The sequence below is a fragment of the Alosa pseudoharengus genome, unplaced genomic scaffold (assembly GCF_046254945.1).
Source record: "Alosa pseudoharengus isolate Yale_2024_CS ecotype anadromous, Long Island Sound unplaced genomic scaffold, YU_APseudo_1.1 YU_APseudo_1.1_scf_23, whole genome shotgun sequence".
In the NCBI taxonomy this organism is placed as follows: Eukaryota; Metazoa; Chordata; class Actinopteri; order Clupeiformes; family Clupeidae; genus Alosa; species Alosa pseudoharengus.
The window spans coordinates 13914312-13934183 of NW_027468685.1; the positions used below are offsets into that span (position 1 = coordinate 13914312).

At 39.9% G+C, this 19872-nt stretch overlaps 2 protein-coding genes across 3 annotated transcripts in view; both read right to left on the reverse strand.

Moving 5' to 3' along the window:
- Nucleotides 1-1604, reverse strand: part of LOC143140126 (cyclin-dependent kinase 5 activator 1) — a 2785-nt gene extending 1181 nt beyond the window's left edge. Inside the window, exons 1-2 of the mRNA XM_076300948.1 lie at nt 1050-1604; nt 1-398 (exon numbers count right to left, since the gene is read on the reverse strand). The exon at nt 1-398 is cut by the window's left edge and continues 1181 nt beyond it. Of these exons, the coding sequence (XP_076157063.1) occupies nt 1-218 (218 nt within the window). The 5' untranslated portion in view covers nt 219-398; nt 1050-1604. The remainder of the gene's footprint in view (nt 399-1049) is intronic.
- Nucleotides 1605-11474: 9870 nt separating this feature from the next.
- LOC143140639 (CD209 antigen-like protein C) lies at nt 11475-19650 on the reverse strand. Of its 2 annotated transcripts, XM_076301674.1 has the most exons (9): nt 19516-19650; nt 18356-19114; nt 18154-18202; nt 17618-17680; nt 16918-17070; nt 16041-16115; nt 12559-12713; nt 12198-12310; nt 11475-11706 (listed from the first exon to the last, which is right to left on the reverse strand). In XM_076301674.1, exons 2-9 carry the CDS (start codon nt 18503-18505, stop codon nt 11511-11513), a joined length of 954 nt encoding a protein of 317 aa, XP_076157789.1. In that variant the 5' UTR covers nt 18506-19114; nt 19516-19650; the 3' UTR covers nt 11475-11510. The 2 variants fall into 2 exon arrangements, with proteins under 2 accessions (XP_076157789.1, XP_076157790.1); XM_076301675.1 differs by lacking the exons at nt 18356-19114; nt 19516-19650 and having other exon boundaries at nt 18154-18347.
- Between the last annotated feature and the right edge of the window lie 222 nt (nt 19651-19872).

The following is a 19872-nucleotide window of genomic DNA, read 5'->3' on the forward strand; positions in this document are numbered from 1 at the left end:
CCGCCACCGCGCTTCTTGGTGGACGCCACCAGACGCTTCCACGTGAGCGCCGGCAGGAAGATGGAGTGGCCACGCTTGAGCCCGCCGCTGCCACTGCGGTCCTTCTGCGTGTTCAGCGAGCGGCTGCTCAGGCTTGGGTAGTGGCTCAGCGAGCCTGGCCGGTCGTCGTAGTAACTGGGCTTACGCGGCCCGGGGGAAAGGGACAGCACGGTGCCCATGGCGAGTTGCTGATGAGGGTGCTGAAGGGGGAGCTGAGAGGAGCGGAGGAGCAGTAAGTCAAGCCTGAGGCTCTGAGGGTTTCACAGAGAGCAGGGCTGCTGCAGAGCAACACTCTCCAGCACTGGACGTACTGTAGAGATGGCAATGAAAGACAGACAGAAGACTGTCATGGATGAAGCCTGTAAAAGAAATATAGTTTATACAATATAGAAATATACTCTACAATTCTTGAGCATGGGATACTTTCATCTGTGAAAGAATGTCATTCACAATCCAATTGAGGACAAATCCATCAGTGCAAATACAAATACAATACAAATAACTACAGTACAAGCAGGCAAACTATTTACAGTCTAATATTGTTTTTGGTGAACTAAAAGACTGAAATAACTTTGAATATACAAACTCATTTTTTTAATTTCTTAATTGAGAGAGATTACAAAGCATGCAGTATGAACCAACTAAAATCCGCACATAAAACGCTGCTGTGGCCATTTAAAAAGCTTCTGATTAGTATGAGCTCACATTTGATGTTAAAATATGCATTTAGGTGAAGGCGCTCACAGTGTGACTGCTGCGTAGTTATGCCTTGCAATACAACCACAGTAGGCTACTGACCCAAATACCCTCACCTTCAACACGCGATTTAAAAATGAAATTCTGCATGAGGTAGACATGTCATTACAAAAAGAAAGAATTTACAAGAAACCGATCTACCACACATAAGTAGAATAAATGCGTGCACGGCGTGCAGAGTAGACCTGTTGGCCATAGACAGAAATATCGCAACAGACTCAGACCAAACACATTGTTTGTGTTCGGAGTATTACCTGCTTACCATGCGTAGAAAGCCAGTTGCTTGTTGGGGTTTGAGCCCGCGTATAGTCTGAAGTCCGTCTCCTTTAGCGCAGTAAATAAACCTGCATATGCATTGCACTGATGCCATGTGCTGTTCTTCACGGCACCACACCAGAGCCCACAACACAAATAAATGTTAAACGTTTCATCCTCCTAACAACGTTATTTTGGTGGAGGCGCTAGGTTTCAAAAACTGTTCCGTCTTCTAGTGTGTCTTCCAGTGACTCCTAAATCATCGTCCATGTCCCACAGGTCTCAAAGCATTTAGATGAGTCCTCATCACGTATTAGAAAAACAGAGTATTGAAACTTTGCAAAGCACTTGTTAATTCTGAAAATGCGCTTCGTATTCCATCGTCTATGCTGCAGGGGAGAGAAACGTTACGCACTCCATACAAGAGCGCAACATCAAAACGACACGAAAGTTGAAAGAAAACGTTCTTTCAATCTTGCGACAGTTTGTCAGTCTGTGAGTATGTGAGCGGACTGTCTGTAGTTGCGTTCTGTCCGATGCGGAGAAGCGGGTGACGGGAGGTCCGTTCCTCTGTGTGCTGTCAGAGCGTCTGTTCCCTGCGCGCGCCTCGCCACGTCCGACTGCTTTCTCGGAGCTGACTCCTCCTCGTCTAAGCTCAAGAGCGCAGCCACTGTGGGGCGTCCTCGCGCTGACGGTTCACAATGTTCCACTGCCGAAGTGGAGCAGCCTCTTGCGCTGTGGTGCAGCCCAGCGGTATTACAAGGGACCAGACCATGCGTCCCCGGTGATTGGTGCATTTAATGGAAATTGTATTATGTTAATCAACCAAACATTTCATTGCACGGTGAGTTTCTGTTTTAGTAAATAAACAACTTGTCCAGATATATTTAGACAGCTTTCATGGTTGCTTTCATTCATTTAGTGGGGGGTACCCCCCCCACACACACACACATACTCCCTCCCACCCAACCAACCACCATCTTGACAGTCAGGCACTTTGTTCCATTGGCTGTAAGTCCATGTATACATTTGTTTACATTTGCTTAATTAGTTGTTGACTCAAGTGCTCTATATTCTCCAACTACCCCAATCATTTTGATAATTTGATATGTACCATCAGGCCAATGTGTTAAGTAATGTGCAAGTGCACCCTTCAGTGCTATGTATCATGGGGTACGTTCGCACAGGGTATTTTAAGTAGCTGAGCACTGCAGGGTAGGATAAATAGACAATGGGTGCTTGTTGCTGCTAGAAGTAATACATGTAGTGAGTACATTGTGAATGTGTGTGTGTGTGTGTGTGTGTGTGTGTGTGAGAGAGAGAGAGTGTAAATGTTCCTTAAGGAACAAGAGACTTGTTATCTCACAATGTGGTTGACGAGAGAAGTCATAAATACCTCTTCATGGGCTTGAACTGGTGGCCACTAGGATGGTAAGATGAGTCTTTGGTATGAAAACAAGCAATTGAGAGAGAAGAGGGAAAGAGTGAGGGATCAGAAGGGAAGCTCTTTCTCTGTCTCTGCATCCATGTCATCATAGGCTGGCATTTGCACTTCATCGGGCTAAGCAACTGTTGATTATGAGTAACCCACCCCCTCCACCATGTGTGTGTGTGCGCGTGTGCACATGCACGCCTGGTGTGTGTGAGTCACTGATATTGCATCGGTTGTTTCCTCTTTTTCCATGTCAAAGCCCTTGAAGGCCATTTTTATCTGTTCGTGTTGCTACCCTTCTACTTCCAAGCAGGGGCATTGGACTGGGGGTAAAACCACTACTGATTATAGGGGCCCAAGGGGAGAGAGGGCCCTTGAAAAGTCTGGAATATTTTTTATTTTACCTGGGTTGAGGAACATGGGGGCCTATCAGGACTGCCTATGCAGGGGCCCAGGATCTTGTGCTACACCCCTGCTTCCAAGTATTGCTCTCCAACAGATAAAAACCGAGACAGCGAGAGAAAGAAGCAATTCATCAGTTTCATGTAGATCAGATAAATGTGGTCTTTGTAATAAGGGAATCAATACAGCAATTTACCAGCATAGTTTTAACACAAGGAGTGATTTGTTGTCAACACCAGAAGAACGACTCCATGTGCTGAAATGTAGAGGTGAAATAAGATGGCACCAAGAGAAACAGAACAGTTTGTTTATGGTTCCTTAAAAGCAGCACTCTTTGTAGCCAGCAGCACTTCACTTCTTCGATGTTTACTGTGAGAGATCTTCTTCAAAGACCTTGTTTATTAGGTATTATGTATTATTGACTCTCTCCCTGCAGAATATGAATCCAAATTCCCTTTCATGTTGACCAGCCTGCCTCCCCCAACATTAACAGGTCTGTGAGAAAGTGGGGCAAATAAGCTCATCTCATCATGCATAATCCAGGGGAATTCATCAGTTTTCTGCGACTGACCTAGAGAGTCGGTGAAACAAGATTACATTCCTCAAAACCTACACAGTGCGCAGCTGTTCTAGTAGGTTCTGCCTTTTTGCCTTGTCTTTCCCCAGAGCGCTGTCTTGGGATTGGTTACAGCTGCACAGGGTGAGCTGGTTGCTTTTTCCTGGCATTTCTGGCCAAACTCACCCATTCTTCCTCTCTCTTATACGCGTGCACACACACACACACACACACACACACACACACACACACACACACACACACACACGCCAACTCCGGCAGGCAGGAAAAGCTACTGAGCTCCTTGTCTCCCGCACAGCTGGCCTTGCCTGGGTAATGCTGCTATGAAAGGACTGCTTGTGCTTCCCTGACCCTGACAGCCAGTGATGGACAGAGAGAAAGAGAGGGAGTGGGGGAGAGAAAGGGGTGGCAGAAATAGATAGATAGATCTTATAATCAGATAGATAATCTTCATCTAAATCTTCATCAAAATAAGACTACATCAAGTAGCCTATCATTTTTCCTGTCGTTATACAGTATACCTGTGTTGAGGACTGTGAGCCATTTAGTAGATTTTTGCAAATGTAGTGAACACTTGAAAGGAGTATTCCATTTCATTGTATGTGCGGTCTTCCAGTGTTTTAAGTGATTTCAATTAAACACACATCTAGTAAGTGATTTGTCCAAAAAGTTCACATGCCTCAGCACAAACAGTGTACTCTGACGCCACCTAGTGTAGAGTTGCGTGAATGACATGGTTGCACAATACTAGACAAGTAGACTGCACTTTTAATCTGGGTTTAAGGGGACATTGACATGACAGGCCGTAGTCACCATAGACATTGAGGGGGACGTGTCCCCCCCAATATTGAAATATGACCAAAATGCCCCCCCCCCCCAATATTTGGACATACAAAAATATAGAAATAAAGAAAAAATAAAGCGCTAAAAAATAAAGAAAGAATAAAGCGCTATACTAGGAAACCAACACGTATCTGAAATGTAATCAAACGTAAATAACGCACAAATTAGTGACCTATGGTTCCAGAGTACCCTACACCCCTGAGTGGTTTGTCCTGGTGATTTTCCTTTTTTCGTTAGTGGCGTGCGCGAACAAAAGCTTCCATTTACTGCACCCTACTGTGGTGAGGTAGGGCTGTCAACAATATCGCAAAAGCTACCGGTACAATTTTCACAAGACTTCTTGGAAAGGTGTAGCACAGGCTAAGGAAATCCCATACATGTTTGGACCCGATCAGACTGAAAGGGAACATTTTCCATATTGTAGGCTATTCTCACAATGATAGCGAAAGTGAAACGTTTTATTTTAAATGATGAATTTGTGCAAGCCTGTGTCATTTCTTTCACGTCTTTCAACATATATAATGCATTCATATGCTAGTAGTAATGCCAGAAATTACCGTGTATAGGCCTCTTAGAAATGATTGTTGCATCTTGCATATTATTTAGATGCGCACTCAATCGCGCATCCATGCAGGCAAAACGTGATCAAATGTGGCGACGTTTACAATACGTGATAGCCTACAGTTAATGTGAATCGCGGACAATAACGAAAGAAAGGAATTTGCACCTCCATTCACTAATTAGAGGCTGTAGGCCTAGGCCAAGTGTTTCTACATGTTGGCACAAAATGTCATTTCTGTCAGAAGGCAGTCTTTAATGCATACAGGGGTAACATGAGGTGAGTCAGACAGAAGAGGGGCCTGTCTTAGTAGCCTATTCCTGAATCCTGTCCAGGGTCGGACTGGGAACAAAATTCGGCCCTGGCAATTTTCTCCTGGACTGGCCCACTACTGGACCGACAACCCCCCCCCCCCCCCCCCCCCACATACACACACAAGCCCACCGATACCAAAATCCCCCCCTGATCCCCCCCCCATAAATAATAAACACACAGTATCATGCAGTATCACACAGTATCACAGTAGCAACACTTCATAAACTGAACCCAAACATTTAGATTTGGACCTATAGGTTATTATATAATCAGTATCATAATTTCTGTCAACTATGATGATCTCCATGCATGTTCAGTACCCTATATTTTTCATTTAGTCAAGCAGTGACATGTGGTTTAATCAGTGTTGGGCAAGTTACTTCAAAATCGTAATATATTATGTATTACTTAATACTGTAATTTCAAAGTAATTCATTACATTATAATATTACTGTCTCTGAATTGTAAGGCATTACACTACTATTGTATTACTTTTAAGTTACTTTTACCAAAATATCTGGAAATATGGATTTGGAATTCTAAATGCAGTTTATTATGCTCAATGCAGCTCATTGCACTTCTAATGGAGGGTGATGTGGTACAACATAATGACTGAGCTAGGCTTAAGGCTAACAACAGTAGAATGCAATTAGGGCTGGGATAAACGATTATTTTTTAAATGATTAATCTAGCGATTATTTTTTCGATGCATCGATTAATCTAACGATTCATTTTTTCAGTCCGATTCGATTATCTCCTCATTAATTGGCTAATAGCAACTTATACATGTTTATTTACATATCTGAATGAATTAAACATGAATTCTTTAACATTGCAATATATGTTTATTGCTCTTACGATTCCAAAATAAAAGACTAGTGCAAAGTAATGCATTCTTAGTCAGAGGTAGCATTCAATAAAGTTCAGTAGTGTATAGGTCTAATTGAGTGCCTGTCACTTTAAGACGTCTTGCAATTAACATTAACACAGTTAAAAGGCTGCTGATGTGTTTATGCAATTCATAACGTAGTTAGTTCAAATAACGGTTCGTACTTCCTTGGGACAAGCACTTTTGAGTCTTGGAAAACACCTTTCCATTTACATCGGGATTTTGCAAACATTCCGAGTCAATAAAATGAGCCCTGCATGAGTAACGAAATACAAGCAGCTGTAAGTAGGCCTAAGCATGCTAAACTTGACATCCAAAAAGTATTCTAACATTAGCTTTGAGATACTGCTTGATTGCATACTGTAACTTAACTTAGCTTAGTCTCCTCAATGTACTATGTTGTGATAAGACCTTAGCAGAGTTTACTTTAACTTTAATGCAGCAGTTTTGAACAAATTTGCGCTGCATGGTCACGATGCTAAGCGGATTTAATAGCAATTTAGCCCACTGTGTTCTATGCAGTGCTTCTATGTGGCAACAACAATCCTTCAACGATCGTGAATATCTTGTTAAATGCACATGCAGAGGAGGAGCAGCGGCTCGTTACGAGAGAGAGCGGGCGGGGCGAGGAAAGACTGTGTGAGTAAAAAGTGCAGCTCAATAAAATTATTTTATCTTATCTTTAATTTAAATAGTACAACACCAATGTGTGCTGGCCGGTTTTGATAAAAATATTAAGCAGCACACGTTATGCTTGACGAATCGACGCGCATATTTTGCGTCGACGTATTTTTTGCGTCGACGTCATCGATTACGTCGACGCGTTGTCCCAGCCCTAAATGCAATTCATGGGTTTCATCGGGTCCCTTTCCACAGGTGTATAAAATCAATCATCTTGATTATCAATGCAGACTGCATGGTGCTTGATTAATACACCTGTGGAAAGGGACCTGATGAAACCCATGAATAGGTGCAGTGATGGCTCATGATGCAATACAAGGAACAATCATAGCCAGAATTTTGTTAAAAGAAGACAAAAGGTCAAAGTCTGGTCAATTGTGATAGAAATGCTGTAACTTTAGGCTTAGGCCTACTCATTAAAATCAACAGAGAGCCCACTACCTGTATATTGTAACCCAAAACTTAAAGACATTTCAAGATAGGCTACACAGTGCAGCTACTGGCCATTTTTGTGCCCTAACTGGTGAAATAAAGTATTAACCTAAGTATGTTAATTATAAGTAAGTTTATTAGCTATAAAGATGTAATCTGCCTGTTCCCAGGGATGGGTAGTATTTCTAAAACATGTAATATGTGTTTCAAAAGCAAAATAGTATTTTGTCATTTGTATTTTATTGGGTTGAAGGAAATTACTCTGTATTTTGTATCAAAATACTTTATTGGTGTGTATTTTTGTATTTTAAAAATACCGGTACTGCAAAATACTATGTGAAAAACACAAAAAAAGTAGATACTACAGACAAGTGTAATGAATAATTGGTAATTAGGCAACAATGGTTTATGTTTATCACAATCAGCTAATGTGAGAACAGCTGTGTTCAACACTTACAGCTTTTCAGGTACTGCTATTGCAGTGTCTGAAGCACTGGTGTGAAGTGGTACGCAAGTAAAGATGGGCAAGTTGACCTGTGCAAGTTCACATAAGGACACTGACAAAGGCAACCATGTCCCATTGTCTCCATGCCAATCTTTAACAGAAAAATGTCAGATATCTCAACCACAATGACATCAATAGATGGTAAGGTGTTGAGTGTGTTTGAATTCCCTTCCTTGTAGCATCCTTTACTGCATTCCACAGTGGGGAGAAGTTCACCTTGTTTAATTAAATAACAATTCTATTTCCTTATTAGCTGCATACTTGAGGTTGGAGATATTAAGGCACGTCAAGTCTCTCACATACTGGAACTTCAAGATACATAGCCGTACATAACCTGTGACGATATATGCTAGGCCTAAGTGACTGACCTATCTGGGTACGTTTGGAGATGCCTGACGAAATCAGACATTGTTGAATAGGCATAATTTATCCTGGTGCCACGCACCTTGCATGTAGCTGTTCGCTTATTTCCTCTGTGTACGAAGTTATTGAAACTGAAAGTAACGATAAAAGGCACAACTCCGGGAGGACTGCTTGTCGCCATGGTCAATGCATTTTTGTTCCAGTATGTGAGAGATGCACATTTTGCAAAATTAGGCTACCTTAGTTACTAACCTACCAGTCGATACTTTTTACGTGCATCGACTCGCGATTGATTGTGCATCTAATGTAACACTCGGTGGAGAGACTTCCACTTTCCAAGTTCCACTTTCACTGTCGTTGTGAGCTAAAAGGCTACTATATGGGAAATACTTTGAAGTTCCAAAACATGAATATGTTTTCTTTAACCTGTGCTACACTTTTCCACCAAGTTGTGCGAAAATTGTAGGTACCCGGAGTTTTTTTTATGTTGACCAGCCAGCAGAGGGCACTTATAATACCTCCATGATATTTCCCCACAAACCAAGCAGCTGCTTGGACAAATCCACTTGAGGGGTGGGGCAGGGGGGCGCGATCGTAACACACACTGAACCTGTCATGAAGAGGCCAAAATGATTGACCTGTCACCCCCCAATCCAAATGGATACAACTGCATTTATAGGCTAAGCCTAAGTCTACATGACGGGCCGAAAATTGGCTAAATAACTTAAAAAAAAATAAAAAATCCCGGAGGTCACCGGCCCACATGTGGACCGGCCCACCGGGCATTTGCCCGGTTGTACAGATTACCAGTCCGAGCCTGATCCTGTCCCTTTCAAACTACGTTAAAATTGTGTGATTAGCCGCCAGCATAATAAAATCTAATTTAAAAGACAAAATCTTATTAGGCTCTAAACCTATGAGTCTAAGCCTTAGTTTAAAAAAAATCTTCAGTTGTAAGTAATAATTAAAAAAACACATTCTGTGTAATATAGAGGTTATCATATGATACTCTAGTTTGTAATTTCTTTTAAAGTATACATTTTGAACACAAATGGAGTCACGGGTCCAGGGATGGACCAGTGAAGTTGCTTCTTCTCCACCCTTCTCTTTTCACAAAACTCACCAGAGGGGGGGGGGGGGGGGGGGGGGGGGGGGTTGCATCTGTGTCCAGGGGTTCATAATCCATCCATGCCATGCCTATGTCCGTCAAAAGTTTGGAATAACCTAATTGACTGACCTAACTAACGACTAGTTTGTATGTGATTATATATGGCTGAAAACTGTGAGAATGTCATTTCCATCACAGTCATTTCCACCACAAATTGAGGTCATTTCCACCACAAAGTCAGCAAGACAGTGATGCAATGTCATTTCCACCACAGTCATTTCCACCACGAAATGACCATCACAACATATGTTTTAAGGAAATAAAACATAATTCCAGGTGACATAGACTTATACTATTTTCAGAAACTATAATCCATACTTCATTATTAATAGAAAAACATGTGAGTGACTTTAATAATTTATGTATACTTTAAATAAAGAGTATTTTTGATTATCAAAAACATAATTCATTGTACCGAGCAACTTCAAGCAATATACATTTAGTTCACAAAGTCTTAGGATTTGTTATGTGGTATGATTAGGTAGTCATAGACATGGTAATTGATATATAACGTAGTGTTGTCACGATACCAAAATTATGACTTCGATACGATACCTGCCATAAATATCACGATGCTCGATACTAAAACGATACTACGGCGAAATCCTAAGATATCTGGAGAAGAAAGGACTCATACCTCCTCCAAGTGTATTGAGTCATTTGTGTTGAATTTGGTGCACTTTTGTAGTGTGTAGGTCAATTCTGGGTTCTAAACTTCCTACATAATTATTATTTTTTTATAGTCAGTAAAATAGTAGGCCTACTTTGTGTGATTAAGTCCTTTATTGTTTGTTATAGTTCATTTACATTGTGTTGTGGCAATAAAGTAGCTTTAAATAGCCAAACTAGGCTAGATCAAGGTCAGTGTTAAAATTACTGCATGCAAATCACTGAATGCTATGCAGAGGGGCCTAATCTTTAGGCCATCTGATGTACAGTATAGGCTACCCTAGGCCTTCCCATGTTCATGGGATTTCTTTGACAGTTGCAAAGGGGAAAATGTGAGGATAGTCTTCTTTGTGCCCAGTGTACAAGTACGACGTTCCAACCACTCAGGTCTTCGTCAGATAGGCCTACACCATTACCTGTTGCAATATATCTGTGTGCATTCCTACATTACGTCTATTTCTTTGATAACATGATTTGCTACCACCTACTGTAACAATAAGCCGCTATTATTATTAGGACTCAACACGCTTGGTGGTGTTATGCTGTGGGCATTAATTAGCGCATTTCGGGTAGCCTATCCTACATCTGGGCAATAATTATTGAACAAATTGCAGTCTACATGCCATGACAAATATTACCAGTAGTAGGCTGCTACTGACCGAACATGAAATAGATCGTTTACAAGTTATGGTAATGTTATTCTGGCGTGAACATTGCGCTTTCATCGCGTTAGCACCCTTGATTACAGCTCGTTATGTCTCGTCAAAATGATTACAGCTCTGTCTCGTCAAAATTCATTGATGAAGGAAGGTTCGCTTTATCCCAGAGAACCATACTCGTTTCACTTAGGCTAGACTAAAACATAAGAGAAGAACTTGGCACTAACCATGTAGTCGTGTTTTCTATAGCATATTCGTTAACCTGTTGTTCTTTGAACTCTTTAAAAATGTTGGGATATATCTGCGAGGTGTTTAGCCAAGTTCCATGCGTAGCCTACTGCTTTTAAATGACTTTGTGTACCTGATGGCTTGCCTTCACGCTATGTATCCGAAATAGAAATAGCACACCTTTTGTTTTATCCACAAGGCCTAGAACTGTCGGCAAAGAACTATGTTGACGTTGGCTGCGCACTCACTCACTCAGAGCTGCCTGCTTGACACGCCCACTTGCCTAGATGCGTGCAAGGAGCAGTGGGAGCAGCAGTTGACACAGACACAGAACGTTATTATTTTAATAAAGTATCGATTCTAAAAACGTCTGAAATCGTATCGTTTTTTGCGTGAAGGCATCGCGATACCTTTTTAGTATCGATACACCGTGCAACACTAATATAACGTAACTGCAAATCTGCAAATAAAGGACATAATATGAGGTGTGGTGGAAATGACATTTTTCCCTTACGATTTAGAAAACTGATAAAAAAATAACAATATTCCATGTCATGCAATTGTGCCCAGTATCATACTTTGTTTCAAGACATATTAATGAGTGTATCAATGATTTTGAATGTGTGTTTGGAGATAATTAATTTTCTAAAAGTTGAAAGGCCAAAAGTGCCCGGAGTTGAAGAAACACCCATATGTATTGTTTTATTCAGTAGAATGATCATTTATTTAAATACATAATTAGCAAACATTATATCTATCTTGTGAGACAGCAATAGTTTCACACACGTATCTTTTCAGTTTCTTGCAGTTTTCATCAAACCAAACATTAGTTGGGATATCTCCGTCTCCGAGACAAGCACAGTCCTGTCCAAGCAAATCCTCCATAATCCAATTATCTGGTTCATCTTTTCCATAAGACCTTTCATACCAGTACCTTTTCAAAGAGAGAAAGAGGGAAATATGACTAAAGAGAACACTTTGTCACTTTGATTTCTCAATGATCACCAAAGACACACAACACAACACAATTGTAAATAAAAAAATAAACAAAGAAAGAAATGAAAAGGAAAAAATAACGACACTCTGGCTACGGTCAAGCAAAAATCACAATTCGATTTGTACCTCGTTTTTGAAGTCATGGTTTGGTACATTTAGCTAACATAAAATTCACTGACAATATTTTTGATGCACAATGGGAATAGTATTTTTGAATAGGGTGTCAAATGTTTTTTGATGTTAATTGACTAAACTGAAATATGGTCCACTACTTAATATATTTGTGTGAGAACTCAAATTTGAAATGGTCTGCAAGCAAACAAAGTCTACTGTTGATTACCAAACTACATTTTGTACATTCATTACTGTTAAAGACTACATTTGGTACATTCATTCCAGCTTAATTCAACTTTAGCCCTATAGTCTTACTGTGGAGATGCTCTGGTGAGCTGGGTGTTGTCCATCCACACCCACTGTCCCTCATTTTCCAGGTCATTCAGGCCGATCCAATGGGGCTCCTTGGTTTCAGAGGAGAGGAAGATCTGACAAAAACAAGAAACACATGAACATGAGAGAAATATGATTTTTAACTCATGACAATACTTGTTGCATGATATTCAGTATATTAACTATTTATGTATGATATGCTAATCTCTATATGCATTGCGCTCCACTGATAGGCACACACTAAATAAACATGTTTGGACACATTTCTGTTTCATGTCTGATACATACAAAGAGTGTAACATAAGTCTTATGTTAAATTAGTCTTTGCCATTACTACTCTCACCTGCTCTTCTTGATCGTTAATGATCACAAGATGGCCGCCATGTGAGACACACTCATCTCGGCTCTGTGTCCAGTTCATCAGGTCAAAGGAGAAGAAATAACACTTGTCACTGTGGCTCCTCCAGCCATCTGCACATGGAGTGCAACCCCGACTTTCTGCTCAGTGTAACATGGGGACAATTGTTATACAATTCATATTAATAAACACCTCCAAAACTCTTTAAAGAACTTTGTGGGTTCGCATGAGTGGGTCCGCAACCCATTTGTCAATATCCCGAATAGTCATAACTTGTCAGCGCAGGAGGAAGAGCAGTTGATCGAAATTGCAAATGACGGTGGTCTTAAGAGTGTGTATGAGGAAACCTCTCTGGCGGGTTTTTGGATCAAAACCAAAGCAGAATAGGCTATCCCGAGATAGCCGTAAAAGCGCTGAAAACATTGCTACCATTTCCCACCACGTATTTATGCGAGGCCGGGTTTTCTGCAATGACTGCAACTAAGACCAAATTGCGCAATCGACTGGACATTTCAAACACACTGAGGGTGTCACTGTCTTCCATCACCCCCTGATGGAACCTTCTTGTTGCAGGGAAACAAGCACAGGGCTCCCACTGATTATATTCGTAATGCACGTTTAGTTCCATTTGTTCCCATATTTTGTTAAGCATGTTCACACTTGATAGATGTAGCTTCAAGTTGTTCAATTTTCATAGTTCATATTGTTAAATTTTCACTTCTTCAAGTTCACGTTTTTCACATTTTTAAGAGTTCGTTACCTTCACTGTTAACTGGAGCTAGTTCTTTTCAAGTAATGCATGCACAACACATATGGAACATGGGACCATTTGTCAACATATTGCTGTAAAAGCTTAGCCTGGCTATCACCAGACCGATTCTAAAAAAAAAAATTGGTTTGGGAATGCTTCGTTTACTTCTGATCTCCAAGATTTTGATTCCATTTCATTTCATTCAACTCTTTCTTCATTAAGCTCTTTCTTGATTTCTAATGCAGTTGTTAACTCAATTCCAAAGAAAATAAAAGTCTGTGTCCTTTAAAGATGAGATAGAAGGGCTGAATGGAGCATTTTACCTTGTTCCCTGGTCATATAACATAGACAACTTCGATTAGGCTGGGGAATAAAAGGATCCATTTCCAGATACCCAGCGCCCCCTTGTGCTTATCCAGCAAATAATTAAGTGAGCTTTACGCTGATTGGCTGGTTTGTGTCACAGTCTGTATTTGTTGAGATTTGCCAGGTAGTTTTTAGTGATCATTCATGAGATTTGCACATGAAGGAGGAAACAACCAGTTCATATTAGCTTTGTGGCCTTGCACCAAACTATGTCATCTTTAATATTGACGCCATCAGCCAACAGCACTCTTAACTATACTCCCTGCTGCCATTGTATAAAGTCTGCCTGATGCCAGATAAGTGATATGTGAGTTGTTCCTGGGTGTTTGGTGATTTTGGAAATCGCTGTGAAATGAAGAATTGGCAGACTGATCTGCAGAGAAATCACAGATTTGTCTAGGTTCACGCAGGCAAGTAGAAGCTGCTTTTACATTTAGATTTTGTTCTAAAAATAAAAATAAATCTACATTTTATGCCTATAAATAACCAGGGTGGATTCTATAAACAGATGGTGTAGTTATTTCCCCTTTCACAACTGTGGACCATAATGAATTTCCTTACAAAATGTAGTTGTTGATTCCTTAATGCAGCCAAATCTTTCCATGAAATGTATGGTTTATGTTTAAGAATCTAAATGGAAAACAACTGTTCCTAATTTCTTGCTTCCATTATGCAATTCTAACCCTGTAGAGCGCACTGTGGTACAATTACAACAATCACTTTAAATCCATTTAATCCCACAATCACTTTAATTACAGTGGAATATGTTCATCAACTTGGATTTGATCTTGTTGCTTCTAGGCTGCAATTCTACCCTGGAAATCCAGAGTTCTCGCTAGAGCACAATGGAATTGTCTCTGCGAGACACTCTGGCAAAGAGCAATGATGCACGTTACTTTTACCCCAACATTCCGGGGAACCAGCTAAACTGATGAAGACAGCGCTGCAACGTTGAAGGACAGTACCCATTGGGCGTAGTGTTATCCGACTGAGTCGAAGTCCGAAATCATTCAGAGTAAACATGGTCTAGTGTTATCCAAGATTTTTAAATACATGCTTGTTGCTGCCCCCCACACTGTTCTTTGCCAGACCCTTAAACATTTCTAGATTATCAGGGTCTGGATTTTCCAGGCTACTGCAATTCTACAACGTTGGGTAATGTTGGTAGTCAAAATAGTCATTGCACCTCCTCCATGTTCACACATGGAAGGAAATAATACAATAAGTAGAATGTCTTTGATGATTCACTAAAACTAAATTATAACAGTAATGTTCTCACTGTTTATTTTTTTAGTTAAGACTGGAATTGAATACATTATTTCTGATTGCGGTATCTGAAACTAGTATTAGTCTCTCTTCTTATCAGTTAAACAAGAAACAGGAAACAAAAAAAGACATTGATATCTTCTGTTTCTCAGAAACAGTGTTCTTTTAAAAGCTATACCCTAAAATCTCAGACCGCAAGTTCCTCTTCACTGTATCTGAACTACTCTATAATACATAGCTAGTTAGTGAATATGCCACTAAGACCCTTTCAGGTTAAGATATTTAAAGCTTTGGTCCAAAACTAGCCAACAAACCACATTAAATAGCATGCAAAACTTTGGCACCCCCAACAACAGCACAACTGACCCTAGCTGCAGTTGGCAAGTCTGACAGATTGAGGAGACACATTTTTGAATGTTTACAATGCCCCCCCCCCCCCCCCCCCCGAGTTCGTACTCGTCAGTGCACACTAGACTGTGATTGACAGTCAGATCTCACACAGCCCTGCTCTGATTGGACCAGAAGAACCGGGAGCTGTGGATTTTTGCAAAACAAATAACAGGCTAGGTGGAGGTGGTGCGTTTTTATTTCTAAAACCGGCTAATTTATGTTGTTCTGTCGGAGCATAGTGTCGGTTTCAGTGAATATTATCAAAAAAATCTTGCCAACTGCAGACATAAACTGTGTATAGCTATGGGCAGCTAGAGGGAGCGGCAGGTGTGTTTATCTGTCCTTCAAATAAGCAAACAAACAAACAAATAAACAAACAAAAAGAGTACATTAACTAATCTATAAACACATACTTCAAAAAGAGTACATTAACTAATCTATAAACACATGCTTCAAAAAGAGTACATTAACTAATCTATAAACACATGCTTCAAAAAGAGTACATTAACTAATCTATAAACACATACTTCAAAAAGAGTACATTAACTAATCTATAAACACATACTTCAAAAAGAGTACATTAACTAATCTATAAACACATACTTCAAAAAGAGTACATTAACTAATCTATAAACACATACTTCAAAAAGTGCCAAATTGTTGGTCTATGTGTAAGTGCTGGGGTGTGACTTACTTATGACGTCAAGTTGCTTTGAGATGTTTGCATGCTGTGCCTTCAGCAGGTCAAACTGGCTCTGTTTCTCCAAGTCTGGTAAGGGAAGCCATAGACTGAATTATGCTATCATTGCGGATTTACATTATATTAATATGATTAATATAATGAATTTGATGCAAATAAACAAAGTTGTGTTTTACATGTACATGGACCAATTTAAAATGTTGGTATCTTTGATGGGCATCACAAATCATTCACTTCCTGATAAAACATATGTAAATATTGCATTTTTTGCAAAAACAGTTTTGCTTACATGCAATAAAGATATAAAGTGCCATGTATAGCCCTTTTCTAAACTGGTGTAGGCTGGTGTATCTGTTGTGGTCACAATCAAGACTGTAATCGTCTGTGATCCCTCATTGATGGAGTAATATCCTTACTGCTCTTCATTCTAGTGATAGATTTTGGGATCTTCAAAAGTATTTAACTAATCAAAATTAATCTGTACAGTGTTGTGGTTAATGGTTATTGTTACTATTTTGTTATTTTTTTGTATTTAGTCTACTACTAATATCAGTATTTTTTAGGCTATCTGACTTTACATTAGCATTAAAACTGTTTAAAAGTAATTTTTAATGATAAGTGCATGTCTGCAAAGGAAACATAAACTAGGCCTAAGGCTATAGTTTAGCTGATTATGTCTATATTTGTCTTTTGTCGAGTTAAAGTGTTGGTTTTGATATCTATGTTCATCCTATGTGTATGTATATATTGCATATGCATGTGTATGTAGCTATGTGTCCGAGTCTCTCCGTCTGTGTCTACATTTAGGCCTACATCTCAGTTTAAGGAGTGAGGATAGGACACTGTTCGTAACAGAAAGAGAAGCACTCACAGTAATGTCCCAAAGTACCAAGACCAGCCAGGGTTAAACCCAAGCACAAGGCAGTTATGCCAAGAAGAACCTTTAATGCCATAGGGTTCTGATACGTTCTAACTGCCTTGTCCAGAGAACCAAGATATGAGGAACCCAGAGCCGTAGGGTGACCTAGGAGGGAAGGACAACCCAAAAATTATTGTTAGCGCTATGCATTAAATCAGTGATAATATAATTAGAGTATACAGTAATTAATACAATATAATAATGACAATATCATTAATTAGCCTATGATTAACAGGACAGATCTCTGCCAAGGCCAAATGTTTTATCTCAGAATGCTATAATGAAAGTGAAACTAAATCCATTGAGCTGGCCCCTGAGGGCCAACAACATTTGATAGATCCTTCCATGACCTATGCTACACTTTACCACCATGTCTCATGAGAAATGGGTCCCTGTTTTTTATGTAATCCAACTTACAGAGAGACAGACGCAAACAAACAAACAAACAAACAGGAAAAATAAACAACCCTTATGTCAGCTCACTGGGAGTGATTGGGTCTAGCTTTGACCCTGATCTGACCTAATCTTGGCCTTCTGGGTCTGGTCTAGTCCAAATGTGGTTTTAAACTGTCCAGTGTATGGAGTAACTTAGGACTCATGGAATCATTACAATGGGGAAGTGAACACGAGGATATCTCAAAAGATGTCAAACCTGCAGGGATGCTTAAGGGCTTGTTTGTCTTTGAAAAATCAGGAGTCAGGTAAATGGATTCATCTGGAGGGAAAGAAGCATACACACACACACACACACACACACACACACACACACACACACACACACACATAAACAAACAAAGAGGGGTGGTGTGCCTAAAGTAGATTCCCAGGGGTTATAGGCCCAGCGGTTACATTCGGTCACCTAACCCACAAGACGACCAGTTAAGTTAAGGAAAATGTTGGGATCAAGTTCATGATGAGCCATGGGCCAAATATGCATCAACTTCAACTTCAGTTCCATGTAGACTGGTTTCAAATGAGTGGATACAGACCAGTAACAATTAAATAAAGTAAACAACTGGAGCGGAAGAGATGTGTAAAAGAAACACATTTTGTTCCATTTCTTCTTTGTTCCATTTCTTTGTACCATTTCTTCTCTAGTGCTTAGTACACTTACAACTATTTTTGTCAAACAACTTACGTGGTGTTATGAGAGATTTGTTATTAGAATTTTTCATGAAGAAAGCTTACCTATTGATGGACGCCCTTTCTCCTCTGGTTTCGTTCCAGACAAACTCGTCTGAGGAAGAAAGAGATCATCATTATCATAGATGTTCTCCATTTTGCAAACTGTTCTGAACCTCAGTTCAACTCAGTCTTCTAATGGGAAAAATAACTGACGTTTGAGCTGCATAAGAACGAAACATTATCTCAAGTGTCAGTTTTTTCTTGCCTGTGCAAACAGTAGGAGTTGTCCAAGCCAGCTTCCGAGTCTCTCTGGCTCACTCCCGTTAGGATGTGTGTTAAATGGCAGATACACCCAGCAACTTCCTGTGGTCATATCCTCACAAGGATAAGGCAATTTGATAGATCCCATGTACATCTACTTTGTGTATTTATTTATATCAATGGTGTAACAAATGCTAAAAACAACATCGGACAAAACTAAACAAAAGATAAAAACAAAAAAAGGAACACTTGGTGGAAACATTTACAGTTTTATTATAGCTTACAGAGATTTCACTGTATTAAAGATCACACTTCCAGTTTGACACATTATTTTAAGCAGGCACATTTAAAGTTTAATTGTGGCTAAGTAAATCATAGCAACACCTGTGCAAATAAAGCAAAATTATGAAATAAAGTATTTTCATTTCATACAGGTACTTAAAATGTGCTTGTGCAGATACTGTATGGCAGGTGTACTCAAACAGTGTAATATAGTATTCACTTGTGGATGTGCAGCTCATATTTGAAGTAAAAGTTTGAAGTGTGAAACAACCTCCGTCATAATCATTTACATTTAGCTGCTAAATTGCTTAATATTCAATACAGTCCAACCCAGTTAGTGGCTATCGTCTCACAGACAAATCTCCGAGGATTCTTGCAGGAGACGTCACGCCAATCTCCTCCTTTGTATAAAAGGCCACAGTGCTCATCCCCCTTCCAGTTGTCTGGTTCATCCTTCCCATTGGGTCTTTTGAGCCAGAATCTGTCAACAAATAAGTTCATGTGGGAGTCAAAAAAGGGTTGTTCCACCGTGCTTCTAAAATCACATCTGATGCTTTATGGGAGAGGACCAGTCATATGGAGAAGGAGAAGGTTTACTGGAGCACACAGAGATGGCTTAAATTTCTTTTATTCTGGTGCACAGCAATTTACTTATGTTTTGACACAACTGTGTCTTAATCAGAGTCCTTCTCTACAAGTTCATGTGTGAGTAACCAATGCGTAAGGAAAAAATGAATGTGGGAGACAAGGGGAAGACAAAAATAGAACTGAATCATAATCTACAAGGCTGCAGTGAAAGGATTTGGTGTGCGGAGTTACAGTATATTGAAAACAATGGAATAAACATTGTTGATGTTTGAGTTGATGTGAGGGGAGCCTTACACTGCTCCAGTCTTATTTAGAGGTGTGCCGTCCACCCAAATCCACTGCCCCTCTGTCTCCAGGTCACTCAGTCCAATCCAGTAGTAATCCTCAATGGCACTTTGGGACAGAAAATTCTAATGGAAGACATAACACATGAAAAGGGTTTGACAACAATGATTTTTAGGGGAAAAAAACATGTACCAACTTCAAATGTCAGATATTCACGGGAGAGGTGTTAAATTCCTTGTGCTATATAGTGGATTTTCCATAGTGACCAATCAACAACCAAGCCCATTTAACAACAAAAACAAAACCATCAACAAAACAACCTTTGTGATAAATTAACAACTTCATCAACCGAGATGGGGTTCTGGG